Here is a 26,347-nt window from a genome sequence, read left to right as displayed (position 1 = left end):
ATCAGTCGTTGCGCCTGACGAGCTAACTGCTGAGACTGTTGAGCAATGACCGTGGAAAGATCCGTAACATCTGGCAGAGGCACCTCAGTGGGATCCACTGCCGGATCTTACAGTTACGGCAGGTGGTAGTGGATCCTCTGGACCTGTGTGGAAGATGACGTGAGCCGTACCAGGGAGCGGAGTCTAAGGTGCCACTGGTTTTCACCAGAGCCCGTCACAAAGCGGGATGGTCCTGCTGCAGCAGGCAGCACCCAGGTCGCTACCCCTTGCACAACTCGACCACACAGGCTGCTAGGTGTATCTTGACTCAGGAGAGATGACACGTAGAGAGGCTGGCATGAAGACAGGTAAGGTGGTACAGAAGCGTAGCCAGGACATAGCAAGGTCAGTAGGCTGGCGACACAGAAGCATAGTCAGGTCACAAGCAGAAATGAAGAGAAAAAAACTGAACCTTGTCTAGGCGCTGTTCACAGATCCATGTTAATGAAACACCAATATGTATGGAAAATAAAGTGCCCGGAGGCACTATGTTTATTAATAGAGTTTCCAATGATGAGTTTCGGAGGGTATTTCCTCCTTCCTCAGATTGGTATCTGGGTAATACACGAGGCGCAGCCCTCTCCCCTTTTTTCTTTTTCCACCGGTCACAAACAGGGTAGTCAGGAACACAGAAAGGCAAGCACAATGACTGCTTTCTCTGAGGCACTAGGTGTAAAGATCCAGAAAGGAGGTGTGGGAGGTGATTACAATTATAGACAAGGCACAGGTGAAAGCAACAATCAAGGGCGCACTGGCCCTTTAAATCTTAAAGCCCCAGCGCGCGCACCCTAGGAGGCGGGGACTCGCGCGCCGGCAATGCGAGACTACAGGAGCAACAGCAGATAGGGAAGGTGAGTGAAGGCCTGAAATGCGCATGCGGGCGTGTCCCACAATGCAAATCCCGGGCCCGCCAGCAGAAGCGGACAGAGCAGGGGAGCACTCATAGCCAGCGTGTCCAGCCGGTCTGTCAGAGCCAGAAATCTTGCTTATTGTAGGTGACCAAATACTTATTTTCCACCATAGTTTGCAAATAAATGCTTAAAAAATCAGACAAAGTGATTTTATGGATTTGTTTTTCTCATTATGTCTCTCATAGTTGAGGTATAGCTATGATGAAAATTACAGGACTCTCATCTTTTTAAGTGGGAGAACTTGTACAATTGGTGGCTGACTAAATACTTTTTGCCCCACTGTACATTATATGGTACCAGTAAAAAGTAAAATGGTTTCACAATAAATAATCCCTTATAAAACAACATAAAAAGGAAGAAAGCGTAATCCCAAAATCAAAATTCAGGAAAATTCTGAGAGTCAGGAAGGGGTTAACAACAGACCCCAATAATCGTCTACAATGTTTACAAGCAACAGTGTAATATTGTATCTACTGAAATAATACAAAAAACATTCAATTGTCTAACCGAATGAACGTCCATTCCAATCCCAGCATAAACCGTGCTCATACTGTTTCTTTATCTTCCAAAGGGCTCAATGTCAGCGAACGTCAAGGGATCAATGGTGACATATTGAACTTGAAGGTTATTTATACCTTAGGCTGTCAGGGCTGCCTATGGCCAAAATCTGAAAACGGAAATGTCCTAGTGCCATATATCTTTGTTTCAAATTACAGTAAGCTGCAGAATTTGATACATCATATAAATATATTGTATGTACTTAAAGAGGTACTCCGCTGGAAAACATTTACTTAAATCAACTGGTGCCAGAAAGTTAAACAGATTTGTAAATTACTTCTATTTAATAATCTTAGACTGGGTCTTTTAGTCACAAAAAGCACACTAGGGCTTACTTTCAGGGTAGGGCTTATTTCCGGTATGTACTAGAGCTGGGCGGTATGACCAAATATGTCTATCACGGTATTTTTGTAACTTATGGTGGTTCCACAGTATATAACGGTATTTCTTCCAAATCATGTGAGCCGCGAGCTCTGTTCTGCCCCCCCCACCAAATCATGTTATCCGCCAGTGCTGTTCGGCTCCCCCCCACCAAATCATGTGACCCGCCAGCGCTGTTCTGCTCCCCCCCACCAAATCATGTGACCAGCCAGCGCTGTTCTGCTCCCCCCCAAATCATGTGACCCACGAGCGCTGTTCTGCTCCCCCCACCAAATCATGTGACCCTCCAGCGCTGTTCTGCTCCCCCCACCAAATCATGTGACCCACCAGCGCTGTTCTGCTCCCCCCACCAAATCATGTTACCTGCTAGTGCTGTTCTGCTCCCCCCACCAAATCATGTGACCCGCCGCGCTGTCCTGCTCCTCCCCAAATCATGTGACCCGCCAGCGCTGTTCTGCTCCCTCTCCACCAAATCATGTGACCTGCCAGCGCTGTTCTGCTCCCCCCCTCACCAAATCATGTGACCCGCCAGTGCTGTTCTGCTCCCCCCCAACAAATCATGTGACCCGCCAGCTCTGTTCTGCCCCCCCCAAATCATGTGACCCGCCAGCGCTGTTCTGCTCCCCCCCCCCCAAATCATGTGACCCACCAGCGCTGTTCTGTTCCCCCCCCAATTAATTATCAGCCCAGCGGGGTACTACTCACATATGTCACCCCAAGCACTGCCCTCCTCCTCTTTGTTAGGGGCCACCGGCAATGGAACTCTATACTGTACGCCAGTGGTCTCCAACCTGCGGACCTCCAAATGTTGCAAAACTACAACTCCCAGGATGCCCGGACAGCCAACGGCTGTCCGGGCATGCTGGGAGTTGTAGTTTTGCAACAGCTGGAGGTCCGCAGGTTGGAGACCACTGCTGTACGCTGTATCCCTATGCCCGGGCTGCAAAAGATAAGGAAAATGAACTTTAACTCACCTACGTCGGCCTCACGCTGGGGACAGGAACGTCGGACAGCCGTCAGCCTAACACCGGACGGAGCGATGTCCCGCCCCGGCTAATGATAGGTTAAACGCACTGTCATGTAAGAAGCCGGCCAGAGCTCCTTACATGACAGTGGGCTCAGCCTATCACTGGCCGGGGCGGGACATCGCTGCGGCCGGTAATTGGCTGAAGGCTCTGTGACGTTCCCATCCCCAGGTAGCAGCAAGAACAGCAGAGGGACCATGAGGCTGGTTCCTTAGCAATGGGGGAACGGAGGACGAAGGTAAGTTAAAGTTTGTTTTTTAATATTTGCAGCACGGGCATTGTCTAGGTCAGTGGTCTTCAACCTGCGGACCTCCAGATGTTGCAAACATTTGCAACATCTGGAGGTCCGCAGGTTGGAGACCACTGGTTTAGGTCTTATTTTCGGGGTAGGGCTTATATTGCAGCCCACCCAGCTAGGGCTTATTTTTGGGGTAGGGTGTATTTTTGGGGAAACACGGTAATACTTCCAATACTTATCAGCTGCTGTATGTTCCACAGAAAGTGCTTTTCTTTTTGAATTTCCTTTCTGTCTGACCATAGTGCTCTCTGCTGACACCTCTGTCCATGTCAGGAACTGTCCAGATCAGGAGAGGTTTGCTATGGGGATTTGCTCCTACTCTGGACTGTTCCTAAAAAGGACAGAGGTCCTTCCTGTAGAGCATGCAGCAGCTGATAAGTACGGGAAGGATTAAGATTTTTAAATAGAAGTAATTTACAAATCTGTTTAACTTTCTGGCACTAGTTGTTTAAAAAATTTTTTTTCCAGCAGAGTATCCCTCTAAAGGGGTACTCCGGCGCTAAGACATCTTATCCCCTATCCAAAGGATAGGGGATAAGATGCCTGATCGCGGGGATCCCGCCGATGGGGATCCCCGTGATCTTTCACGCATCTGTCACGCCCCACCCCCTAGGCTTGCATTGACGGGGCGGAGCATGACGTCACATGGGGGCAGAGCCGTGAGGTCACAACACTCCAGCCCGTGATCGACAGTCATCAGACCCAGAGCGAACATGCTCCGGGGGCTAGATGGTAACGGTATGTTGCGTGAAAGATCACGGTGGTCCCCCTTTGGATAGGGGATAAGATTTCTTAGCGCCGGAGTACCCCTTTAAGGGATCTCCCTGTTTATACATCAATAACATCATCTTCACTTCACAAGGTTATGATCATCTGAATGTGATTCGGAATGCAATGCAAGAATTCGAATCCTTGACCTGTGTGCGCTTTGTGCCGAGATCAGAAGAACTAGCTTATCTAAGCATTATCTCTTCTGATGGGTAAGTTTTGATGCTATCAGCCAGCACCCTATCAGTCTGTGACTAGGACAAAGCCTGGGCAGAACAGCATTTGCATTGTACTGTAAGAGGATGAGGAAGTTATTGCAATGTACTTGCTAAGGGGTCACTTTAACCAAAAATTTTTATCATTGCAATTATTATGTGTATATCATATAACTCATATTGATTGGGTTTTCCAATAGGTCAATACCAAACTGTTGGTTACTGCTAAAACTCACTAGTCATGCTTCTTGGGTTTACCAGGGTTGGGATTGGGTCCTGTGACTGATGGGTACACGTAAATGTGAGGGGAAGGTTTGTACCTCTTTTAGTGGGTGGCACCCAATCTGATAAAGAGGTGGAACTAGTGAAGGAGTATGTGGAGCTGCAGGCACTGTAGGGGTAGAATTAGTGGTGTTACGGTGGAGCCATAAGTCGTTCTGAAGGCTGCTGGCACCGGCAGCCTACTTATGTATTCATTTATTTATTTACTTAGCTTACCAGTTGTAGAATGCTGGAAATAAACAATTTCTAATATGGTTTAATAAAAATATTCTATCCATTTTGCTATACACCAGCATGTGGCTCTAAAACCACACAATACGTCTGTGATTGATATTACAGCAGTTATTTCTGTCTCCTCCAATGAGCGCTCATATGGACTTCTATCTGCCATGTGCCTGTAGGTGGTTAGCACAAAAAAATGGTGACAGCAAAAAGAGGTAGGCATTTTTTTTTTGTTCAATAGACACAGTCGTTTCATCAAACTTTGTAAAATATCTTATTAGAAATAAAAGCTTATTTCTCCTGTCTTGGAGCTTCTTTTCTCTTCCCCTCCCTCTTGGAAAATTAGCTTTTTTTTGTCCAGTTTTTTTTTTTGTTCAGTTTACTCAGGGATCAAATTACAAGCAAAATAATTCTATGGATGGGGGAGGGGAGGAGGGAGAGTGCATGGGAATGTACACAGGCTGCAGGGAGACAGAGAGAGAGAGACACTAAGGGGACAACTCTGTAAGTAAGTGTTCTTAACCCAGGGCTTAACACACAATTTAGTCTGCTCATTGCTGCTCTATCATACCATCCATGCTGCTGACGCACCTTAGACTGTGCACAGAGAGACAGAAGTTCAGGATCATCTCCTATGTGCCCAAGTTTCTTTATGCTACATCTGGATTACCTCTAATATATCCGGATCATGGTTTGACTGCTTTCCCCTTTTCTGTCTACTATACAGTGACAAGTCAGCCTAAAGCTAAAGACTCCAGTAGCCAGAGACAGAGTATTCATAAATGACTGTTTGCCTGACAACCCTAGTTAGTAGTGTTGAGCGGCATAGGCCATATTCGAATTCGCGAATATTCGCGAATATATTGACGAATATTCGTAATATATTCGCGGATATTCGCATATTCGTAATATTCTCGTTTTATTTTCGCATATGCGCATATTCGCGTATGCGAAAATTAGCATATTCAAAATAAGCATAAACAAAGATTTGCATATGCGAAAAGTAGCATATGCAAATTTTCGCATATGCGAAAATTCGCAAGCCAGTCTCACACAGTAGTATTAGAGCCTTCTTTACACCACACAGGCTGGAAGCAGAGAGGGGTGATCACTGTTATGTGTACTGTGAAAAAAAAACAAAAAAAAAACGAATATTCGTAATTACGAATATATAGTGCTATATTCGCGAATATTCGCGAATTCGCGAATATGCGATATTCGCGAATAAAATTCGCATTGCGAATATTTGCGAGCAACACTACTAGTTAGTAATGATTAGAGAGTATATCCTTATTAGTGTTGAGCGGCATAGGCCATATTCGAATTCGCGAATATATGGACGAATATTCGCGAATATTCGCATATTCGTAATATTCTCGCTGTATTTTCGCATATGTAAACATTCGTGTGTTTAGCATATGCAAATTTTCGCATATGCGAAAATTCGCACGCCGGTCTCACACAGTAGTATTAGAGCCTTCTTTACACCACACAAGCTGGAAGCAGAGAGGGATGATCACTGTGATGTGTACTGTGAAAAAAAATTAAATAAAAAAAATAAAAAAAATGAATATTCGTAATTACGAATATATAGCGCTATATTCGCGAATATTCGCAAATTCGCGAATATGCGATATTCGCCAATAAAATTCGAATTGCGAATATTCGCCAGCAACACTAATCCTTATGACCTAGTCTAAATAAAATATTGTAGATCAAACTACATTTGTTTCCTTCTGTTTCTGTTATCCCAGTTGTCTTTCTGTTGTTGGAAGACTTGGAGGAGCTCAAGCTGTACAATTAGAAGCCCCCGGCTGCATGTTCAGAGGGGTCATACAACATGAGCTAAATCACGCTCTAGGATTCTATCATGAGATTAGTCGGCCTGATCGCGATAAATACATCATCATAAATTATGAAAACATAGCACCAGGTACTGTACAATGCTTTAACATATACATGATGACCTTTTTTTTTATAATATCATATCTGATCAAATGTTTAAATCAAGTGTTATTTCAAGAAACTTCCCTCCATGTCATAGGTTATATGATTCCTGTCATATTTGTAAATCACCTCCTTTACCAAAAATAACTTCTTACCCCAGAAAAATAGACCTAAAGTTGTGTCCAATAGGTGTCCCCTTCTTTGCAATCTGCCATTTCATGTTGAAATCTGTCTCTAGTAACTTGCAGGAAGCTAATTGCAGGAAATAGGGGCAGGGCTTAGCATGCACTCTGTGCAGGAGAGGGAGAGAAAGCCTGAGAAAGCTGGGCTGTGTACTTGCAAGCTGAGGCATTCTACCTGCTGAAGATGACCCATAAAGGTACAGTAAATAGTCTTCCCTTTCAACTGCTGCATGTCCATAGTGCTGAATTCTTATCCCCCCCCCCCTCCTTTTAACTTCTCAAAAGCTAGTGTAACCCACTCATTGTTGCATCTGTTTCTTGTATTTTTGATCACACAGCACCTTGCATACACAGTATATCAGTAACCCCTTCTTACCGTCCAATACCATCTATAGTGCAGTACTAAATAAATAATTCCCCAGCACAGAATCAACTGGTTCAGTGCACTTTTACCAGCACTGAGTGTTGTGCTATGTTGTGATTGGCAAGACAACTAAGAGAGGAAGTCCTGTGTGTGTACTTCTGGTAAACAGCCCATCACCTGATTGGAGAGAATGAGAAATAGCCCCTGAAGCATGGCCAGCATTATTTCATCAGCTCCTGATCCCATCTGAAGATTTTCCCCTGCAGAAAATGCTAACTTAGCCAGTCACTAACTGCAGCAGGGACCCTCCTAAGCCAGTGACTGGCTGTGTAGGCATTTTCTGCAGTGTTAACACATGAGAGATAGAGTAGAGAAGTGGGGAGGGTCGGCAAAAAACATCTTATCCACTATCCAAATTATAGGGGATAAGATGTCTGTTAGCGGGGGTCCCGTCGCTATGGACCCCCGCGATTTTCGAGCCGGCAGTGGGGGCATCCGGAACACAGAAGGTTGGAACTTCCCTGTTTGTGACGTCACACCATGCCCCCTCCATTCATGTCTATGGGAGGGGGCATGTTGGCTAGTACGTAGCCAGCACGCCTCCTCCCATAGACATGAATGGAGGGGGCGTTGCGGCTGTAGTCGCCAGTCATCCGACATGAAGCGGAGTTCGCTCTGTGCACGGATGACCAGGGTGCCACGCCAGAGATCGCAGGGTCCTGCCACTGGGGACCCCCACAATCTCTGGTGCGGCATCCCGGTCATCCGTGCACAGAGCGAACTCTGCTTCGTGCCAAAATGACTGGCAACTACAGCCGCCATGCCCCCTCCATTCATGTCTATGGGAGGAGCCCTTTGGATAGGGGAAAGGATGTTTTTCACCGGAGCACACCTTTAAATAAGATACACAGGTGTAAGAATTAACGTCTGCGGCACACGTCATGGATCCAACACAACTTTATTGTCAGCTTATGCAGAGCACATGCCTGTGCTCTGCATAAGCTTACAATAAAGGTGTGTTGGATCCATGATGTGTGCCGCAGATGTTCGTTCTTACACCTGTGTTAATTATTCCTGCTGCTGCTAGTCTGCTGTGAGCACCGCCCGGACCTTCGGAGCGACCATCCGTGTACCTGCTGACTCCACACTAGATGGGGACTATACGGTAGTGACAACTACACCCTCTCCACACATACCTTTAAATAAGATCATTATATAATTTAAGATTTTCTTACTCTTGGTGATGAAAAACATAGATTTTATGAAAGACAGGAGACGAGCATTATGCAATAAACCTCTCTTTACTTGCTCCAGCAGCAAAATAGTTAGTGTAATAAATGGAGAAAAAACTTTGAACAAGGTATACAGGTAAATAGGTGCACTCAAACATGCTATGTGTCCTTTAACAGCCAATCATATCTTAGGTCAGGTAACATAAGTTGCTGTAACAGGAAATTCCTCCTCTTTCTTGGTGTGAAGGAGTCGATAATGTAGAACAGGAACAAATTCTTAACAAAAAAACAGTAGATCCAAGTATGAAAAAGAATCGGAAACTGGAAACATGAACAAGAATTGAAGGTCATCCAAAGAATATGAAGTTTAGTAAGCGAAAAAAATAAAAGAACAATAATATGAACGGGTTGGGTAAGTATATGGGAGGGATAATGCTTGCCTCCTGACTTTCATAAAATCTATATTTTTTGTTGCCAAGAGTAGGAAAATCTTCGATTTTATACAAGACAGGAGGCAAAACAGAAGGCATTCGCATTATACAATTTTAAAGCTTAAAGAATAATATTAATAATATGTAGCATAAAAAAACATAAAGAGTTAAAAAGAGACATAAAGACATGGGAGTCAAGTCTAAAATAAAATGTTTTAAAGGGGTATTCCAGGAAGAAAACTTTTTTTTGTATATCAACTGGCTCCAGAAAGTTAAACAGATTTGTATAAATTACTTCTATTAAAAAATCTTAATCCTTCCAACAATTATCAACTGCTGAAGTTGAGTTGTTCTTTTCTGTCTGTCAACAGTACTCTCTGCTGACATCTCTGCTTGTCTCGGAAACTGCACAGAATAGAAGAGGTTTGCTATGGGGATTTTCTTCTACTCTGGACAGTTCCCGAGACAGGTGTCATCAGAGAGCACTTAGTCAGAAAAGAACAACTCAACTTCAGCAGCTCATAAGTACTGAAAGGATTAAGATTTTTTTAATAGAAGTAATTTACAAATCTGTTTAACTTTCTGGAGCCAGTTGTTATATAGAAAAAAGGTTTTTCCTGGAAAAACCCTTTAACCCCTTAAGGACTCAGGGTTTTTCCGTTTTTGCACTTTCGTTTTTTCCTTCTTTTCTTTTAAAAATCATAACCCTTTCAATTTTCCACCTAAAAATCCATATTATGGCTTATTTTTTGCGTTGTCAATTCTACTTTGCAGTGACATTAGTCATTTTACCCAAAAATGCACGGCGAAACGGAAAAAAAATCATTGTGCGACAAAATCGAAGAAAAAACGCCAATTTGTAACTTTTGGGGGCTTCCGTTTCTACGCAGTGCATATTTCGGTAAAAATTACACCTTATCATTATTCTGTAGGTCCATACGGTTAAAATGATACCCTACTTATATAGGTTTGATTTTGTCGCACTTCTGGAAAAAATCATAACTACATGCAGGAAAATGTATACGTTTAAAAATGTCATCTTCTGACCCCTATAATTTTTTTTATTTTTCCACGTACAGGGCGGTATGAGGACTCATTTTTTGCACCGTGATCTGAAGTTTTTATCGGTATGATTTTTGTTTTGATCGGACTTTTTGATCACTTTTTATTCATTTTTTAATGGTATAAAAAGTGACCAAAAATGCGCTTTTTTTGACTTTGGAATTTTTTTGCGCGTACGCCATTGACCGTGCGGTTTAATTAATTATATATTTTTATAGTTTGGACATTTACGCACGCGGCGATACCACATATGTTTATTAATTTTTTTTTTTTTACACTGTTTTATTTTTTATATGGGAAAAGGGGGGTGATTCAAACTTTTATTAGGGAAGGGGTTAAATTACCTTTATTAACACTTTTTTTTTTACATTTTTTTTGCAGTGTTATAGGTCCCATAGGGACCTATAACACTGCACACACTGATCTTTTACACAGGCGTGTATTAACACGCCTGTGATCAGTGTTTTCGACGCTTGACTGCTCCTGCCTGGATCTCAGGCACGGAGCAGTCATTCGCCGATCGGACACCGAGGAGGCATGTAGGGGCCCTCCCGGTGTCCTGTCAGCTGTTCGGGACTCCGCGATTTCACTGCGGCGGTCCCGAACAGCCCGACTGAGCAGCCGGGTCACTTTCACTTTAGAAGAGGCGGTCAGCTTTGACCGCCGCTTCTAAAGGGTTAATACCGCACATCGCCGCGATTGGCGATGTGTGGTATTAGCCGCGGGTCCCGGCCGTTGATGAGCACCGGGACCGACGCAATATGATGCAGGATCGCGGTGCGATCCCGCTTCAAATCGCGGGAGTCGGCGCAGGACGAAAATATATGTCCTGCGTCGTTAAAGGGTTAAAGGTAGAGTCAGAGGACCAGTTGTCCGCTTCAAGAATATCAGAAAAGGAGGCTCCTGTTTGAACAAGTTTAGTAGAAATTGCTCCTCCAGTAGAGTGAGCACCAAAAGCAGAAATATCAATGCCAGCAAAAGCCATGGATTGCCTAACCCATCTTGCTAGAGTTGCAGAAGAAAATGGTAAATGAGGCTTGCAATAGAAAATAAGTAGTTGAGAATTGGAAGGATGACGGAGAGAAGCAGTTTTAGCCTCATAGGTTTGAAGACATCTAACTAAGCATAATTTATTTTGAAAAGGAAAGCTGGATAAAATACAGTGTGTAAATTAGTTTTCGTACGTCTAGAAATTGAAAATAAAAGACCTTCGGGTGTAAACTGTCTATGAGAAATGTCTAGAGCTCGGACGTCTGACACTCTCTTGATGGAAACTAAGCATAAGAGGGAGGTTAGTTTAAAAGATAAGAGTTTTAAAGATAAAGATTCATTATCTTCCCTGGAAGAAAATAAGGATAAGAGAAGATTAACATCCCAAGTCGATTGATACTTGGGTAAAGGAGGTTGTTTAAAACGAATACCCTTAAGGAGTTTACAGACTAAAGGAAGTTTACCTTTAGGGAGAAGATCCACAGGGGCTTGATAGAAAGAAATACCCAATCTATACAAGTTTAAAGTATAATAAGATAATGTAAGATATGTGGGATAGGTGCAAGAACGGGATCCAGAATCCATTCAGAGCACCAACAAACCCAAAGTTTCCAGACTGATCTGTAAGCAGACCAGGTACTTGGAGCCCAGGCCTCAAAAATTCAATAGCCTCAAGTTGATTCAATAGGATTAAGGGATGAGGATTCCTGATTGGATCTTGAAGTAAAGTTGGAAAAGACAGGATTAACCTCGGAAAGCCTATTTTCCAAAAGTTGAGGAAACCATGATTGAGCTGGAAACCAGGGGGTGATCAGAATCATGGTCGCTTCTCAAATCAAAATCTGTAGCAGAAGTCTGGGAATCAGAGAAAAAGGGGAAAAAAGCATACAGAATCTCTTGAGGCCAATTCTGGATCAGAGCATCCAAACCCAGGGATTACGGATCCGGGCGCCAGCTGAAGAAGCGTGGAAGCTGATGATTGAGATGGGATGCAAATAGATCTGAATAAAGAGGACCCCAGAGGTGGTTGATGCTGTGAAAAACGGAGGGATCCAAACTCCAATTGCTGTAGTCGGATAGGTAATGAGAGTTCCAATCCGCTACGCAATTGGAAAGGCCTAGAAGATATTCCACCTTCAGAATAAGATGTCTGTCCAGACAAAGATGCCATATTTCTTTGGTGATGTTGGCTTGGATCTTGGATTTCGTGCATCTTGGCGGTTGATGGAACTGGACTGCAATTATATTGTCTATACGGAGGAGTATGCAAGAGTGATGCATATCTTTCACGAAACTCTTCAGGGTCAAAAAGCCTGCCATCAATTCGAGGCAATTGATGTGAAGTAGTGACTCCGAAGGGTACCATTTTCCTCCTGTGGATAGAGATCCACATTGCGTGCCCCAACTGAAAAGACTGGCATTGGATTATAAAATCAGATCTGGTTTCGCATTGAAGATTGTTTTTCCATTCCATTCCTGCATATGATGAAGCCACCAAAGAGGTTTTTTATCTGGCTTCCAAAGAAAGGGGAATCGCGTCTGAGTACCCCAAGCCTTCTCTTAAATAGTGTTGCTCGCAAATATTCGCAATGCGAATTTTATTCACAAATATCACATATTTGCGAATTCGCGAATATTCGCGAATATAGCACTATATATTCGTAATTACGAATATTCTTTTTTTTTTTTTTTACAGTACACATCACAGTGATCATCCCTCTCTGTTTCCAGCTTGTGTGGTGTAAAGAAGGCTCTAATACTACTGTGTGAGACTGGCGTGCGCATTTTCGCATATGCGAATTTTCGCATATGTGAAAATAAAATGCGAATATTACGAATATGCAAATTTAGCGAATATATGACAAATATTCATCCACTTATTCGCATAAGTTGAATTGAAGAAAAGATTGTGAGGTTGGATGGAAGGGGACCGTGAGATATGCATCTTTTTGGTCAATTTTTACCAACAAATCGCCTTGACACAGGAGATCTCTCAAAAGATGGATTCCTTCCATCTTGAAGTGTTGATAAATCACAAAATTGTTGAGTATTCTTAAATTTATAACAGGTTGGTAACCTCCATCCTTCTTTTTTTTTTTTTTTTTTACCAATAAGAGGTTGCTGATAAAACCCAAGGATTTGAGAGGTACCAGGATAATGGCATTTTTGGAGTATAACTTCTGAATTTCTGACTCTATTAGAAGATGGTCTTCTTTTGAAAAATGTATTGGTTGAGTTTGGATTGGAATTGAAAAGAACTCTATTTGGTAACCAATAAAGTAAGAAGGTAAGAAGGAAGATTGAGGAGACTTACCTGGTGCAGGTCTGGAATGGGATGCTCCACGTTGTCCCTTGGTCTGCCAGGGGCATCCTCAATAGAGGAAGAAAGGAGTTGCTTGGGTGGAATAGTGGGATATTTTGGTTTTTCAGGTTGGTATTGAGGTCTTTGTTGGGGTCTGTATTAATATGAGCGGCTGGGAAACCGACCCCGGCCTTTCCCAGCCCTGGTGAAAACCTTACCCTTTAATGAAGCCTAGGCTTTCTCCAGGGATAAAACAAACTTGCTAATTTCTTTAATAAATGGCTCACCAAACAGTAAACCATAATTTGGTGTTGACGGCTCTGAGGTGGCCAGGTGGGTTGATTGGGGATCCATCTTGAGAAGGATGGAACGTCTGCGCTCGGTGCAGAAGGTGGCATTAGTATTGCCATGGAAACAAATGGCTCTTTGAACCCAGCATCTCAAAACTTGCCCATCAATAGGTTCACCAGTAGCGATTGACTGTTCAGATAAGTCAAGGATTTTAGTTAAAGGTCCTAGTATGTCCAAAAATTTGTCATGTAATGCTTTAATGGATCTATCAAGCCCTTTTTTGGGATTTGTTCCCGTTTTAAGAAGATATTTTGTCAGAATAGGGTCAATCTCAGGTGTCTGAGCAAGGTTAGATGGTAATCATGGCCGTGGGCATTCAGCCCGCAACTTATTCCTGGCAGAACGATCTAAGGCCTTTATCTATCCAATGGTCAATATATTGAGCCACCTGCGGGTGGGGTACCTACTCCCCTGAACGAGCATGCCTTATATGAGTAGGGTCAAAATAAGGGGTACCAGTAGAATCTAGAACCACATTGTCATTATGGAAAGTTTCATTCTTGTTATCATCACTTCCCTCAGATATTTCATGAGAAAAAGAGGGGTCGTCAATAGTGTTGCTCGCGAATATTTGCAATGGGAATTTTATTCGCGAATATCGCATATTCGCGAATATAGCACTATATATTCGTAATTACGAATATATATTTTTTTTTTTGTAATTAGTTTTTTTTCCACAGTAAACATCACAGTGATCATCCCTCTCTGGTTCCAGCTTGTGTGGTGTAAAGAAGACTCTAATACTACTGTATGAGACTGGAGTGCGAATTTTCGCATATGCGAAAATTTGCATATGCTAATTTTTGCATTTGCGAATTTTCGCTTCTGCTAATTTTGGTTTATGCTAATTTTCGCATACGCGAATTTTCGCATATGCGAAAATAAACGCGAATATTACGAATATGCGAATTTAGCGAATATATGACGAATATTCGTCCATGTATTCGCGAAATATCGCGAATTTGAATATGGCCTATGCCGCTCAACACTAGTCCTCAATGTCTGAATAATCAGAGTCATTCGCAGAAGAATGTTCAGAAATTTCTTCAAATGAATCGGGTTTAGCCCGAGTGGAGGATTTCTTAAGCCGTTCAGTTATTGCTTCCTCATGGGTGGAGGGTTCGAGTTGCAATTGTTGATCACCGGTATGCTGGCTGCAGGTTGGTTGCAAGCCCACATTGAGGTCTTGACCTGAATCTCTAGAAGCAAATTTCTTTTGTTTGGCAGAGAAGAGGTCATCAACTTTGTCAAAGTGCCTTTTAAAATCAGCTTTTTTGTGTTTATGCAGACCTTTGGAAAGTTGGGTGACAGAGTAAACCGCGGACAAAAATTGTCCAAGGGAGTAAAAGGGTGGACTTTTTAGCATTAGCCTGTGAAATTGCTGTTACAGTTGCCTTCCGACTGGACTCGCCGGCCTTGAGCTCTCTCTGTTCCTGTTGCCGGCGGGGCTGTGATTCACATCGCGGGACGCGCCTTCCAGCGAATCTCAGCCCGTCGCTCACCTTCCTGTGTCCTTGCTCCCTGATGTCCCTGCAGCTCCAGCATGTGTGCTTCTGGCCCCTAGGGCGCGCCCGTGCTGGAGCTCTGTTACTTAAAAGGCCAGTACTCAATTAGTTTAAGCACCTGCACCTGCCCTCTGATCCATAAGTATTTGCTCCTCCCTCGGCCAGATCTTTGTTGTCTGTCCTTGTTCCTGAGTCCTAGTCCTTGTTCCAGAGTCCTAGTCCTTGTTCCAGAGTCCTAGTCCTTGTTCTTGAGTCCTAGTCCTTGTTCCAGAGTCCTAACCCTGTTCCAGAGTTCTTTTTCCTGTCCCTAGTTCCGGTCTCTCTTGTTCCTGTGTTCCTGTCTTGTCCTTCCATCCTGCCTGCCTCGTCCTGTCAGTCTCTGTCTGTACCACGTAACCCCCCAGCTACCTGTGTGGAGAAGTTGTGCCAGGGGTAGCGACCTGGGTGTCACCCGCCGACGCGGCGGGCTCTGGCGGAGACCGGTGGCACCTTAGACCCCGCTCCCTGGCACAGCTCAAGTCGCTATCCACACAGGCCCAGAGAATCCACTACCTGCTGTACTCCTGCCGTGATTCCTAACAGTGAATTGTAACAATTGCCAGAGCCACAGACTTGGTAATATTTTCTTGCATTGAGGCCATTGCAGTATGAACTGCAGTCTGAACAGTGTTAGATATGGACTGATCCACAACGTGTTGTATTTGGTCACCTGTGAGGCATTCAGAGTCTTGTATTTGAGATTGCTTCTCAGACATATTTTAGTCAGGAAGGAATATATAAATATATAATATATATTTGACTATATGAGGCACCGAATATTATAAGACAAGTAGTAATATTAATAAAGAGTAATAATATTGAGGCAGTATAATGAATATTGACAATAGGAACGAGAAGAGCAAATACTGAGGAGAATCTTCGTTGAGTGACTGAGATGAGTGACAAGCGCTGCGTCTGAGGGGAAAAGCAGGAAGCCGATACTGATCACCAGTAGGCAGATCTCTCGAGACAACAGTTAAAAGAACTGTGTCATAGGAGACCATATAGAGGAGAGTGCGCACGCCGCAGAGAGCCGGTAATGGGACCGGAGGACAGGAAGGGTGATGAGCGGCAATAATAGGTGAGTAAAGAACCGGAATGATGAAAAAGAAAGATGAAATAAGAATAGAGCAATAGGATGATATTATAATAACGGCGAATGTGCGTAAGTCATAAAAGGGGGAAAGAAAAATGAAAAATTGGAAATATATAAAGAAATATACGTATAGCATAATAGAATGAACAGCTGAAGAATCATAAGTTAAAGAGGGATAAGAAAGGTGTCAGGGTCTGGGCTGGTAGCTGGTAGCGGAGGCTGGTGGTGGATCTGCTGAGCCAGAGAGGTGATGACGTGGGACGTACCAGGGAAACAGAGTCTAAGAAGTTACTGGTTTTCACCAGAGCCTGCCGCAAAGCGGGATGGACTTGCTGCTGCAGGTAACCCCCAGGTCTTTCCTCCCAGTAGCGACTCAACCTCTCTGACTGCTGAGATAAGGCAAGGTACAAGAGGATCAGGCAAAGGCGTAGTCGGACGAACAAATGGTCAAGGCAGGCAGCAACGGTTCACAGGCGGTAGTCAGTAGCAACGGGTTCGACAACAGGCAGGGAGACACAGGAACAAAGAATGCTTTCTCTCAGGCACAAGGCAACAAAGATGCGGCAGGAGGCTGTGGGAGGAGATGGTACTCATAGGCAGTGCACAGGTGAGGCCTAATTAAGTCTAAACAGCACTGCCTCTCAAAAACCTTAACCCCTAATAAACCACATTAGACCAGGCACCAGTCACTGGTGCACTGGCCCTTTAAATCAAGAGAGCGGGGGAGCACACGCTGAGACGCCAGAGCGCTGCCTGGGGACACACGCCGTAAGCACTCCGGTCCAGGAGCGGGGACCGGAGCGCTCGGCATTACAGTACCCCCCCCCCTTTGGTTTCCCCCTCTTCTTGGTACCTAGGAACCTGAGGATGAGGCTGCGGTCCAAGATGTTCTCCTCCAGCTCCCAAGATCTCTCCTCAGGACCACAGCCCTCCCAGTCGACCAAAAAAAACCTTCTTCCCCTGACCACTTTGGTCGCCAAAATCTCCTTGACGGAGAAAATGTCAGAGGTGCCAGATACTGGGGTAGGGGTGACATCCTTGGGAGAGAAGCGATTAAAGACCGCATTTGGCATTACAAAAGGCACAAAAATGCGGTGAAAATGAATTGGAAGTAATAGAAAATAAACGTATAATATAACAAAGGGGTTGGAATAGGAAAAGAAGTGGAAATATAAGTATATATAATCAAAAAGGAGTAGAAATAACAGAATGCACACTATGTAGACAATAAACGCAAGAAACACTACAAGGACTTATCTCAACTGGGAAGCAGCAAGAAAGAGGAGGAATTTCCTGTTGCAGCACCTCATGTTACCTGAGCTGAGATATGATTGGCTGTTAACGGACACATAGCATGTTTGAGTGCACCTATTTTTCTCCATTTATTACATTAACTATTTTGCTGCTGGTGCAAATAAAGAGAGATTTTGTGCATAATGTGAAGGCCTCCTGTCTTGATATAAAATCACTATTATTATGATGATCCAAGTTCACACATATATATAACATACTTCACACTGTGACTAATAACTTTTATGGTTATTTATTTACAGGATTTGAGTCTGCTTTTGATGTAGTGTATGGTGCCCAAAATTTGAGCCTTGAATACGATTATGACTCAGTGATGCATTTTAACATGTAAGTGCCTTAGCCCCTTAATAACTGGCCTATTTTAGCCTTAATTCGAAGGTACTGTACTTTTTTGTTTGTGTTTTTGCATTCTAGGAGCTGTAAAATTTTTATCTTTCTTTTATTTTATTTCACCGGCGTGTGGTGAGCGGAGAGGACAACATCTGACAGGAGCGGGTGAGATATATTGTACCAGCAGTGTTCTATACGGCTCAGCTAAAAGACTATTACAGTCCAAAGACTGCAACAAGTAACAATATACATGTTACATTATTTATTATAACATCTATTACAAAGATTTTCTTTGCTACAACATCCAATGCAAAAGCTCTTTTTTATTAGCCACATTGAAGAGGACTTTTGAATATATTTTTTCCAGACTGGGATATACAGCAATCTCTAATATATTCTATATGGTTGCCTGAATATGAAGTTTTTGATGATTAATACCACTAGGGCCCAGTGGATTATCACATTTTTTTACATATCTGTGCCAGGATAATATTATTATTGTTATTCTATTGTTTTATAAATGTTTAATAATAAAAATAATTAACCATAATTGAAGTATTTCTACAATATTGATTTAAATAGCATTGTGTACCTTTTTTGGGGTAAAATCCTTGAAGGATTGGTTATACAATTTTTTCCTAGATTTGTAAATTACTTCTATTAAAAATCTGAACCCTTCCAGTAATTATCAGCTGCTGTATGTTCCAGAAGAAGTTCTTTTCTTTTTTTAATTACCACAGTGCTCTCTCCTGACAACTCTGTCCATTTTAGGAACTGTCCAGACCAGGAGCAAATTCCCATAGCAAACCTATCCTGCTCTGGAGAGTTCCTAAAATTGACAGAGGTGTCAGCAGAAAGCACTGTGGTCAGACAGAAAGGAAATTAAAAAAGAAAGGAACTTCCTGTGGAGCATATAATTGCTGATAAGTACTGGAAGGATTAAGATTTTTAAATAAATTTACAAATCTGTTTAACTTTCTGGCACCAGTTGAATAAAAAACAAAAACAAAATTCCCCCCTTTTACTCCTTTACTCCTTAACGACGTAAATGTGCGTCCTGGTGTGGTGGTACTTAATGCACCAGGATGTACATTTACGTCCTGTACATGACCGCGAGCATCGGAGCGATTCTCGGGTCATGTGCGGCAGTACCGAGCTATATATCTAACGGTAATGGCCGACATCCGCGATCGCGCAGATGTCGGCCATTAACCCCTCAGATGCAGTTATTAATCACGGCATCTGCAGGAGTGCGGACTGAATCCGATCATCTGTAATGGCGGACGAAGGTCCCCTCACCTGCCTCCGTCTGTCTCCCAGGGTCTTCTGCTCTGGTCTGAGATCGAGCAGACCAGAGCAGAAGATCACTGATGATACTTGTCAGTGCTATGTCCTATGCATAGCACTGCACAGTATTAGTAATGATTGCTATAAATAGTCCTCGATCGGGACTACTAAAGGACATGTCTGGTGCTCACTTTTCTTATTGTATCCGTTCCAGGCTGCAAAAAAAAAAAAAAAAGAAAAGAAGCTTTCTCTTGCCTGCCTACGCTCCCCCGGTGCTCCGGTACAGGTGTTCGGTCCCTGGGCTGTATTCTTTTTACTTCCTGTTAGCCCAGCACGTCACACGGAGCTTCAGCCTATCACTGGCCGAGGCGGGACATCGCTGCCGAACACCTGCACCGGAGCATCGGGGGAGCGTAGGCAGGTAAGAGAAAGTTTGTTTTCTTTTATTTTGCAGCCCGGAACGGATACAATAAGAAAAGTGAGCACTGGACATGTCCTTTAAAGTGTAAAAATAAAAGTAAAAAAAATTATCAAAAATAAAAGTTAAAAAAATTGAAAAATCCTCTCATTACCAAAAATTTTAATTGTCCCTTTTCCCCCATTTTACTCCCAAAAAGTGTAAAAAAAATGTTTTTTAATAAACATATTTGGTATCACCATGTGTGTAAATATAATATGTATAATGTATAATAAAAAATGTATTAAAAGTTTTATATATGCAAATATGGTATAAAAAAAAAGTACTGATCATGGCGCAAAAAATTAGCCCTCATACCGCCGCTTATACAGAATAATGAAAAAGTTATAGGTCAGCAAAATAGAGGGATTTTAAACACACTAATTTGATTTAAAAGTTTGCGATTTTTATAAGCGGCTCAATAATAGAAAAGTATGTAATCATGGGTATCATTTTAATCATATTGACCCACAGAATAAAGAAAACATGTCTATTTTACCGTAAAGTGTACAGTATGAAAACGAAACCTTCCATAATTAGCAAAATCGTGGTTTTCTTATAAATTTCCCCACACAAATAGTATTATTTTTGGTAAAATTGAGGATAATTAACAAGGTATCGCTCCTTTGAATGACCTAATAGAGGCATGGCCTATACTGCCTGGGACCACAGGTTCTGAACCTAGAGTCCAGACCACAAGTAAATATTGCTCTAATATATAAAATGACAAAGGATATTATCTATTTGCATTAGGTATGCTTACGCTGAGAAGTCGTCCTTACCCACCATCATACCTACCCCTAATCCAAACGTGGCCATAGGGCAAAGAGACGGACTCAGTGTCCTGGACGTGGAAGCAATAAAAAGACTCTATAACTGCAGTAAGTATGCTTCCCTAAAAAATTTGCCAATTACAGGAAGCCCCATTGTTTTGCACCATCATTGAAATTTTGAAAAATCTCCATCATCCCAATAAAGCAAATGAAGCAGAACAATACCCTTTGCACATTACCCCTTGATATAAAAGTAAATAACGGTACCTAAAGTAGTGCTCCGCCCCTAGACATCTTATCCCCTATGCAAAGGACATGGGATCAGATGTCTGATCGCAGGGGGACCCCGGCGATCTCGGCTACGGCACGCCAGACATTGGTGGCACGGAGTGAACTTCGCTATGTGCTGGATTACTGGCGATGTGGGGCGGAGGCTCGTGACATTCGTTTAGAACGTTGGGTGCAGTGCCGGAGACTCGTGACATCACGGCCATACCCCGCACGTGACATCACGGCCACGCCCCTCAATGCAAGTTTATGGGAGGGACATCACACCCCCTCCCATAGACTTGCATTGAGAGGGGGTGGCCATGACATCACGAGCGGGTTATGGGCGTGATGTCACGAGTCTCCGGCGCTGCACCCGACGCTCTAAACGAATGCCGGGTGCAGCAGGGAGATCTGGGGACCCCCCGCGATCAAACATCCTTTGGATACACGATAAATGTCTAGGGGTGGAATACCCCTTTAAAGTAGCACTCCAGGTTTTTTCCCAGCAAAAGTGAGAGCCTGTTCATTCCAGTGCACGTTTACCAGCACTATGTAATCATGACATAACAGTAAGGACTATGGGGGAGCTTTATCAAAACTTGTGCAGCGTAAAAGTTGACCAATTGTGAATATCAACCAATCAGATTGCTTCTTTCATTCTTAACAAGGCCAATATGATTAGTTGCTATGGGCAACTGGCCAAGTTTTCCTCTGCACAATTTTTGATAAATTTCCCCCTGTGTTGTCCTGTTATTGGCCAGACAAATGAAAGGAAGAAGCTGTGTTTGTCCTACTGGTAAACAACCTAATTCCTGCTTCCCTTAATGAGGAGTATAAGAAATAACTGTGCACTATGGAGGGGACTCTCATGGGCTCAGTAACAGTAGTGAGAGCCCAAAAATCACCTTGTCCCCAGCTTGAATGATTAATAAAAAATAAAAAAGCAGGGTTTTCAAAATTATTTGAATTGACAGATACAGAGGGAGCAATCGGATAATTACCACTTTACAAAAAGGAGATAAAGATGAAGTAATAAATTAACCGCTAGATGACATCGACATACATGTACGTCCTGGAGTGTTACGTGACTTTGAAGTGAGCACAGGAGCTGCGCTCACTTCATAAGTAGTGAGCCGGGTAGTCAACGCTAATGACAGGCTTGGAGATTCTGCTGTTGCCTGTCATTAACCCTTTAGATGCTGTGATCAATGCCAATCATGGTGTCTAAAATAACATATAGGTTACGGTTCCTTAGTTGTGCTTATAAGACCCCCGAACACCATTGAAGCGAAGAAGGTCACCTTATCCTCCTTATGCATGCCAGAAAGTTAAACAGATTTGTAAGTTACTTCTATTAAAACATCTTAAAGGGGTTATCCAGGAAAAAACTTATATATATATATATATATATATATATATATATATATATATATATATATATATATATCAACTGGCTCCAGAGAGTTAAACAGATTTGTAAATATAATATAAAAATATTAATCATTTCTGTACTTATGAGCTGCTGAAGTTGAGTTGTTCTTTTCTGTCCAAGTGCTCTCTGATGACACCTGTCTCGGGAACTGTCCAGAGTAGAAGCAAATCCCCATAGCAAACCTCTTCTACTCTGTGCAGTTCCTGAGACAGACACAGATGTCAGCAGAGAGCACTGTTGTCAGACAGAACAACTCAACTTCAGCAGCTGATAATTATTAGAACGATTAAGATTTTTTAATGGAAGTAATATACAAATCTGTTTAACTTTCTGGAGCCAGTTGATATATAAAAAAGAGTTTTTTTTCCTGGAATACCCTGGAAATTCTTTTCTTTTTACATTTTCTGTCTGGCCAAAGTGCTCTCTGCTGACACCTCTGTCCATTTTAGGAACTGTGCAGAGCAGGAGCAAATCCCCATAGCAAAGATATCCTGCTCTGTACAGTTCCTGACATGGACAGACAGTGTGAGCAGAGAGTACTGTGGTTAGACAGAAAGGAAATTCAAAAAGAAAAGAACTTTCTGTGGAACATACAGAAGCCTATAAGTACTAGAAGAATTAAGATTTTCAGTTGATTTAAAAAAAAAAAAACTTTAACCCCTTTAAGGACGCATGGTTTTTCAGTATTTGCACTTTCTTTTTTTTCCTCCTTACCTTTTAAAAATCATAACCCTTTCAATTTTCCACCTAAAAATCCATATTATGGCTTATTTTTTGCATCACCAATTCTACTTTGCAGGGACATCAGTCTTTTTACCCAAAAATCCACGGCGAAATGGAAAAAAAATCATTGTGCGACAAAATCGAAGAAAAAACGCCATTTTGTAACTTTTGGGGGCTTCCGTTTCTACGCAGTGCATATTTCGGTAAAAATTACACCTTATCTTTATTCTGTAGGTCCATACAGTTAAAATGATACCCTACTTATACAGGTTTGATTTTGTCGTACTACTGGAAAAAATCATGAATACATGCAGGAAAATTTATACGTTTAAAAATGTCATCTTCTGACCCCTGTAACTTTTTCATTTTTCACTTTTAATTCATTTTTAATGGTATAAAAAGTGACCAAAAATACGCTTTTTTGGACTTTGGAATTTTTTTGCGCGTACGCCATTGACCGAGCGGTTTAATTAACGATATATTTTTCTGGTTCGGACATTTACGCACACGGTGATACCACATATGTTTATTTTTATTTACACTGTTTTATTTTTTTAATGGGGAAAGGGGGGTGATTCAAACTTTTATTAGGGAAGGGGTTAAATGATCTTTATTAACACTTTTCTTTTACTTTTTTTTGCAGTGTTATAGCTCCCATAGGGACCTATAACACTGCACACACTGATCTTTTACACAGATCATTGACTGCTCCTGCCTGGATCTCAGGCACGGAACAGTCATTCACCGATCGAACACCGAGGAGGCAGGTAAGGTCCCTCCCGGTGTCCTGTAAGCTGTTCGGGACGCCGCAAATTGACCTCGGCTTTCCCGAACAGCCCGACTGAGCAGCCGGGATTGTTTCACTTTCACTTCAGACACGGCGTTCAGTTTTGATCGCCATGTCTGAAGGGTTAATACAGGGCATCACCGCGATTGGTGATGTCCTGTATTAGCCGCGGGTCCCGGCCGTTGATGGGCGCCGGGACCGACCCGATATGACGCGGGGTTATATATATATATATATATATATATATATATATTTTTTTTTTTTTTAAGGTAGTTTAATATTAGATAAACTATAAATTGGGTATCATTTTAATCGCATTAACCTTTCAATAAATAGAATATGTCACTTTTACCATGTCACTGTGTAAAAAAAAAAAAAGTTTTAATTTCCTCCCACAAATTATATATATATTTTTGTTTGCGCCATAGATTTTATGGTAAAATGAAAGTGGTCTATAAAAAATACAATTGGTCACACAAAAAACAAACCCTCATGTGGGTCTGTGAATGAAAAAAAAGTAACGTCCCTTAGAGGCAAAGAGGAAAAACGAAAACTTTAATAATGTATTAAACAAAAGTAAAATAAAAAATGTTTTGTTCATTTACATCACATTTATCTTTTTTGATTCTTTTAGCAGAAGATGTTATATTTTCTTATTTCAGTTTTTTCTTCCTGACAGATGTGTGCAGCACATTACTCAATACTCCGAGTGGAACTTTCTCCTCTCCCAACTATCCATTTAACTTTCCAAACAATATAAGATGTGTCTGGTTGATCCGAATCCAGAATGGACAAGTGAGTTTGATTACAATTTTGCAACAGTGACAGTACATAGGTTAGATCCCCCACATAGCCAGGCTCCAGGACTACAATGCAAAGTCCATAACGAGGCACTTATCATGGGCCGTTCATTGTTTAGATTACATTATGGGAAAACATGCTGGGAACTACATGGCACAGGGCACTCTTGGAATTCTGCCATGTTTTACTCTGTTTTGCCTTGTAATTTATTGTCTTCTTGGATAAGGATTAGGCTGCATTCACATCTAGTTTTTGCAATACGGTTCCCGTATCCGGTTTCAGTGAAAAAAAAAAACGTATGGAACCGTATTGCAAACCGTATGTATAGACATTTCATAGAAAACCGTATGCCAACCGTTGCATCCAGTTGTGTATGTTTTGCATCACTTACGGTTTTATCAGTTTTTTTTCCCGTTCAGAAAACCGTAGTCTACTAAAAAACCGGATACAACCCGTAAACTTTTTTTTTTAAAATGGTGGTCAATAGGAACTGTAAAGAACCGTATGTGCGTACGGTTCCAACCGGTTTGCACAATATGGTTTTGCAGTTTGCACATGCGCAGTGCGCGCTGAAAGTTCTTCCCACAATTAGAACAAGAAGAACTTTATTTAATTAAGGACCAACATAAAACCATATCCGTTTTTTTCTTTCAAAAAAAGTATTAAACTGCATGCAACCGGACATCAGTTTTCAAACCGTATACGGTTTAAAACCATACAGAGATATATACAGTTTTACACGGTTGTATACAGTTCGGTCTGGTTTTGAGAAATAGTTGTTTTTTTTTTACAAAAAAAATGATACGGGAACCGTATTGCAAAAACGAGATGTGAATGTAGCCTTAGACCCATTTTTGGTGCTAATCTCATTGTAAATTCCATTCCTGTGCATACGCTCTGTCTGATATATGCACAGGCCACAGAGATGTGACTGCGCTGTAAGGCTAGCTTCATATCTGGTTGGAGACTCAAGGCCACCAGAGCAGAATACGTTCAAATAACAGGACAAAAAAAAAAAAACATGGACAACACAAAATTTTTGTCTAGTTAATATTTTCTGAAATTTCATTAGACATAAACTTGATGGTCCCATTAGAGTTAAAGGGATATTCCGGCTTTATACATCTTTTCCCCTATCCAAAGGATAGGGGATAAGATGTATGATGGCAGGGGTCCCGCTGCTGGGGACCCCCGCGATCTCTGTGCAGCCCCCGGCATTCTGTGCCAGGCACTACCTCCGATACGGGGACGTGACGGCCATGCCCCCTAGTGACATCACGCCACGCCCCCTCTGTTCATGTCTATGGGAGGGAGTGTGATGTCATGTCCCGGTCTCGGAGGCAGCGCCTGGCACAGAATGCCGGGGGCTGCACCGAGATCGCGAGGGTCCCTAGTGGCAGGACTCCTGCCATCATACATCTTATCCCCTATCCTTTGGATAGGGAATAAGATGTTTAAAGCTGGAATACCCCTTTAATATGGTTGTAATATGGTTTGGATAGGGAATAAGATGTATAAAGCTGGAATACCCCTTCTAATATGGTTCTAATATGGGCTCTGTTTCCCACTGCTAAATGGAATCTGTGATGGATGCCACAAATGGAGCCTTCAATGCAGATGTGAACCTAATACCATGCAACAACCTGCAACTTCCCATATTCAACAGTAGAGCTGTTGCTAGAGAAAAACAAACACACCCTAATATCTGATCCTTTACAGCCCCTTAAACTGTAAAAAAAAAAAAAAAAAAGAATACTAATCTATATGACAATTATTGTCGCAAAGGAAGAAATCCGGATGAAAGTCAGGAATCCGTCCGAAGAAAAAGTAGATACTTACAAATGTGTCATTCGCGATGTATCAACTGTATTTTATGATAGAAATGACGCATTTTGAGGGGCATATCCCCTCTTCGTCAGGTCATCTAGATGACCTAACGAAGAGGGGATATGCCCCTCAAAACGTGTTGTCTCTAT

At 42.2% G+C, this 26,347-nt stretch overlaps 1 protein-coding gene across 1 annotated transcript in view; it reads left to right on the top strand.

Annotated features, from left to right (window-relative positions):
- Positions 1-316: 316 nt before the first annotated feature.
- Positions 317-26,347, top strand: part of LOC130294958 (embryonic protein UVS.2-like) — a 39,979-nt gene continuing 13,948 nt past the window's right edge. The window contains exons 1-7 of the mRNA XM_056545114.1: positions 317-347; positions 1,522-1,665; positions 4,075-4,192; positions 6,454-6,632; positions 17,754-17,838; positions 20,339-20,466; positions 24,205-24,365. Of these exons, the coding sequence (XP_056401089.1) occupies positions 317-347; positions 1,522-1,665; positions 4,075-4,192; positions 6,454-6,632; positions 17,754-17,838; positions 20,339-20,466; positions 24,205-24,365 (846 nt within the window). The remainder of the gene's footprint in view (positions 348-1,521; positions 1,666-4,074; positions 4,193-6,453; positions 6,633-17,753; positions 17,839-20,338; positions 20,467-24,204; positions 24,366-26,347) is intronic.

This window comes from Hyla sarda, chromosome 11 (assembly GCF_029499605.1).
Source record: "Hyla sarda isolate aHylSar1 chromosome 11, aHylSar1.hap1, whole genome shotgun sequence".
Taxonomy (NCBI): Eukaryota; Metazoa; Chordata; class Amphibia; order Anura; family Hylidae; genus Hyla; species Hyla sarda.
The sequence above is the reverse complement of the archived record's forward strand: the minus strand, read 5'-3'. Positions and strand labels throughout refer to the sequence as shown.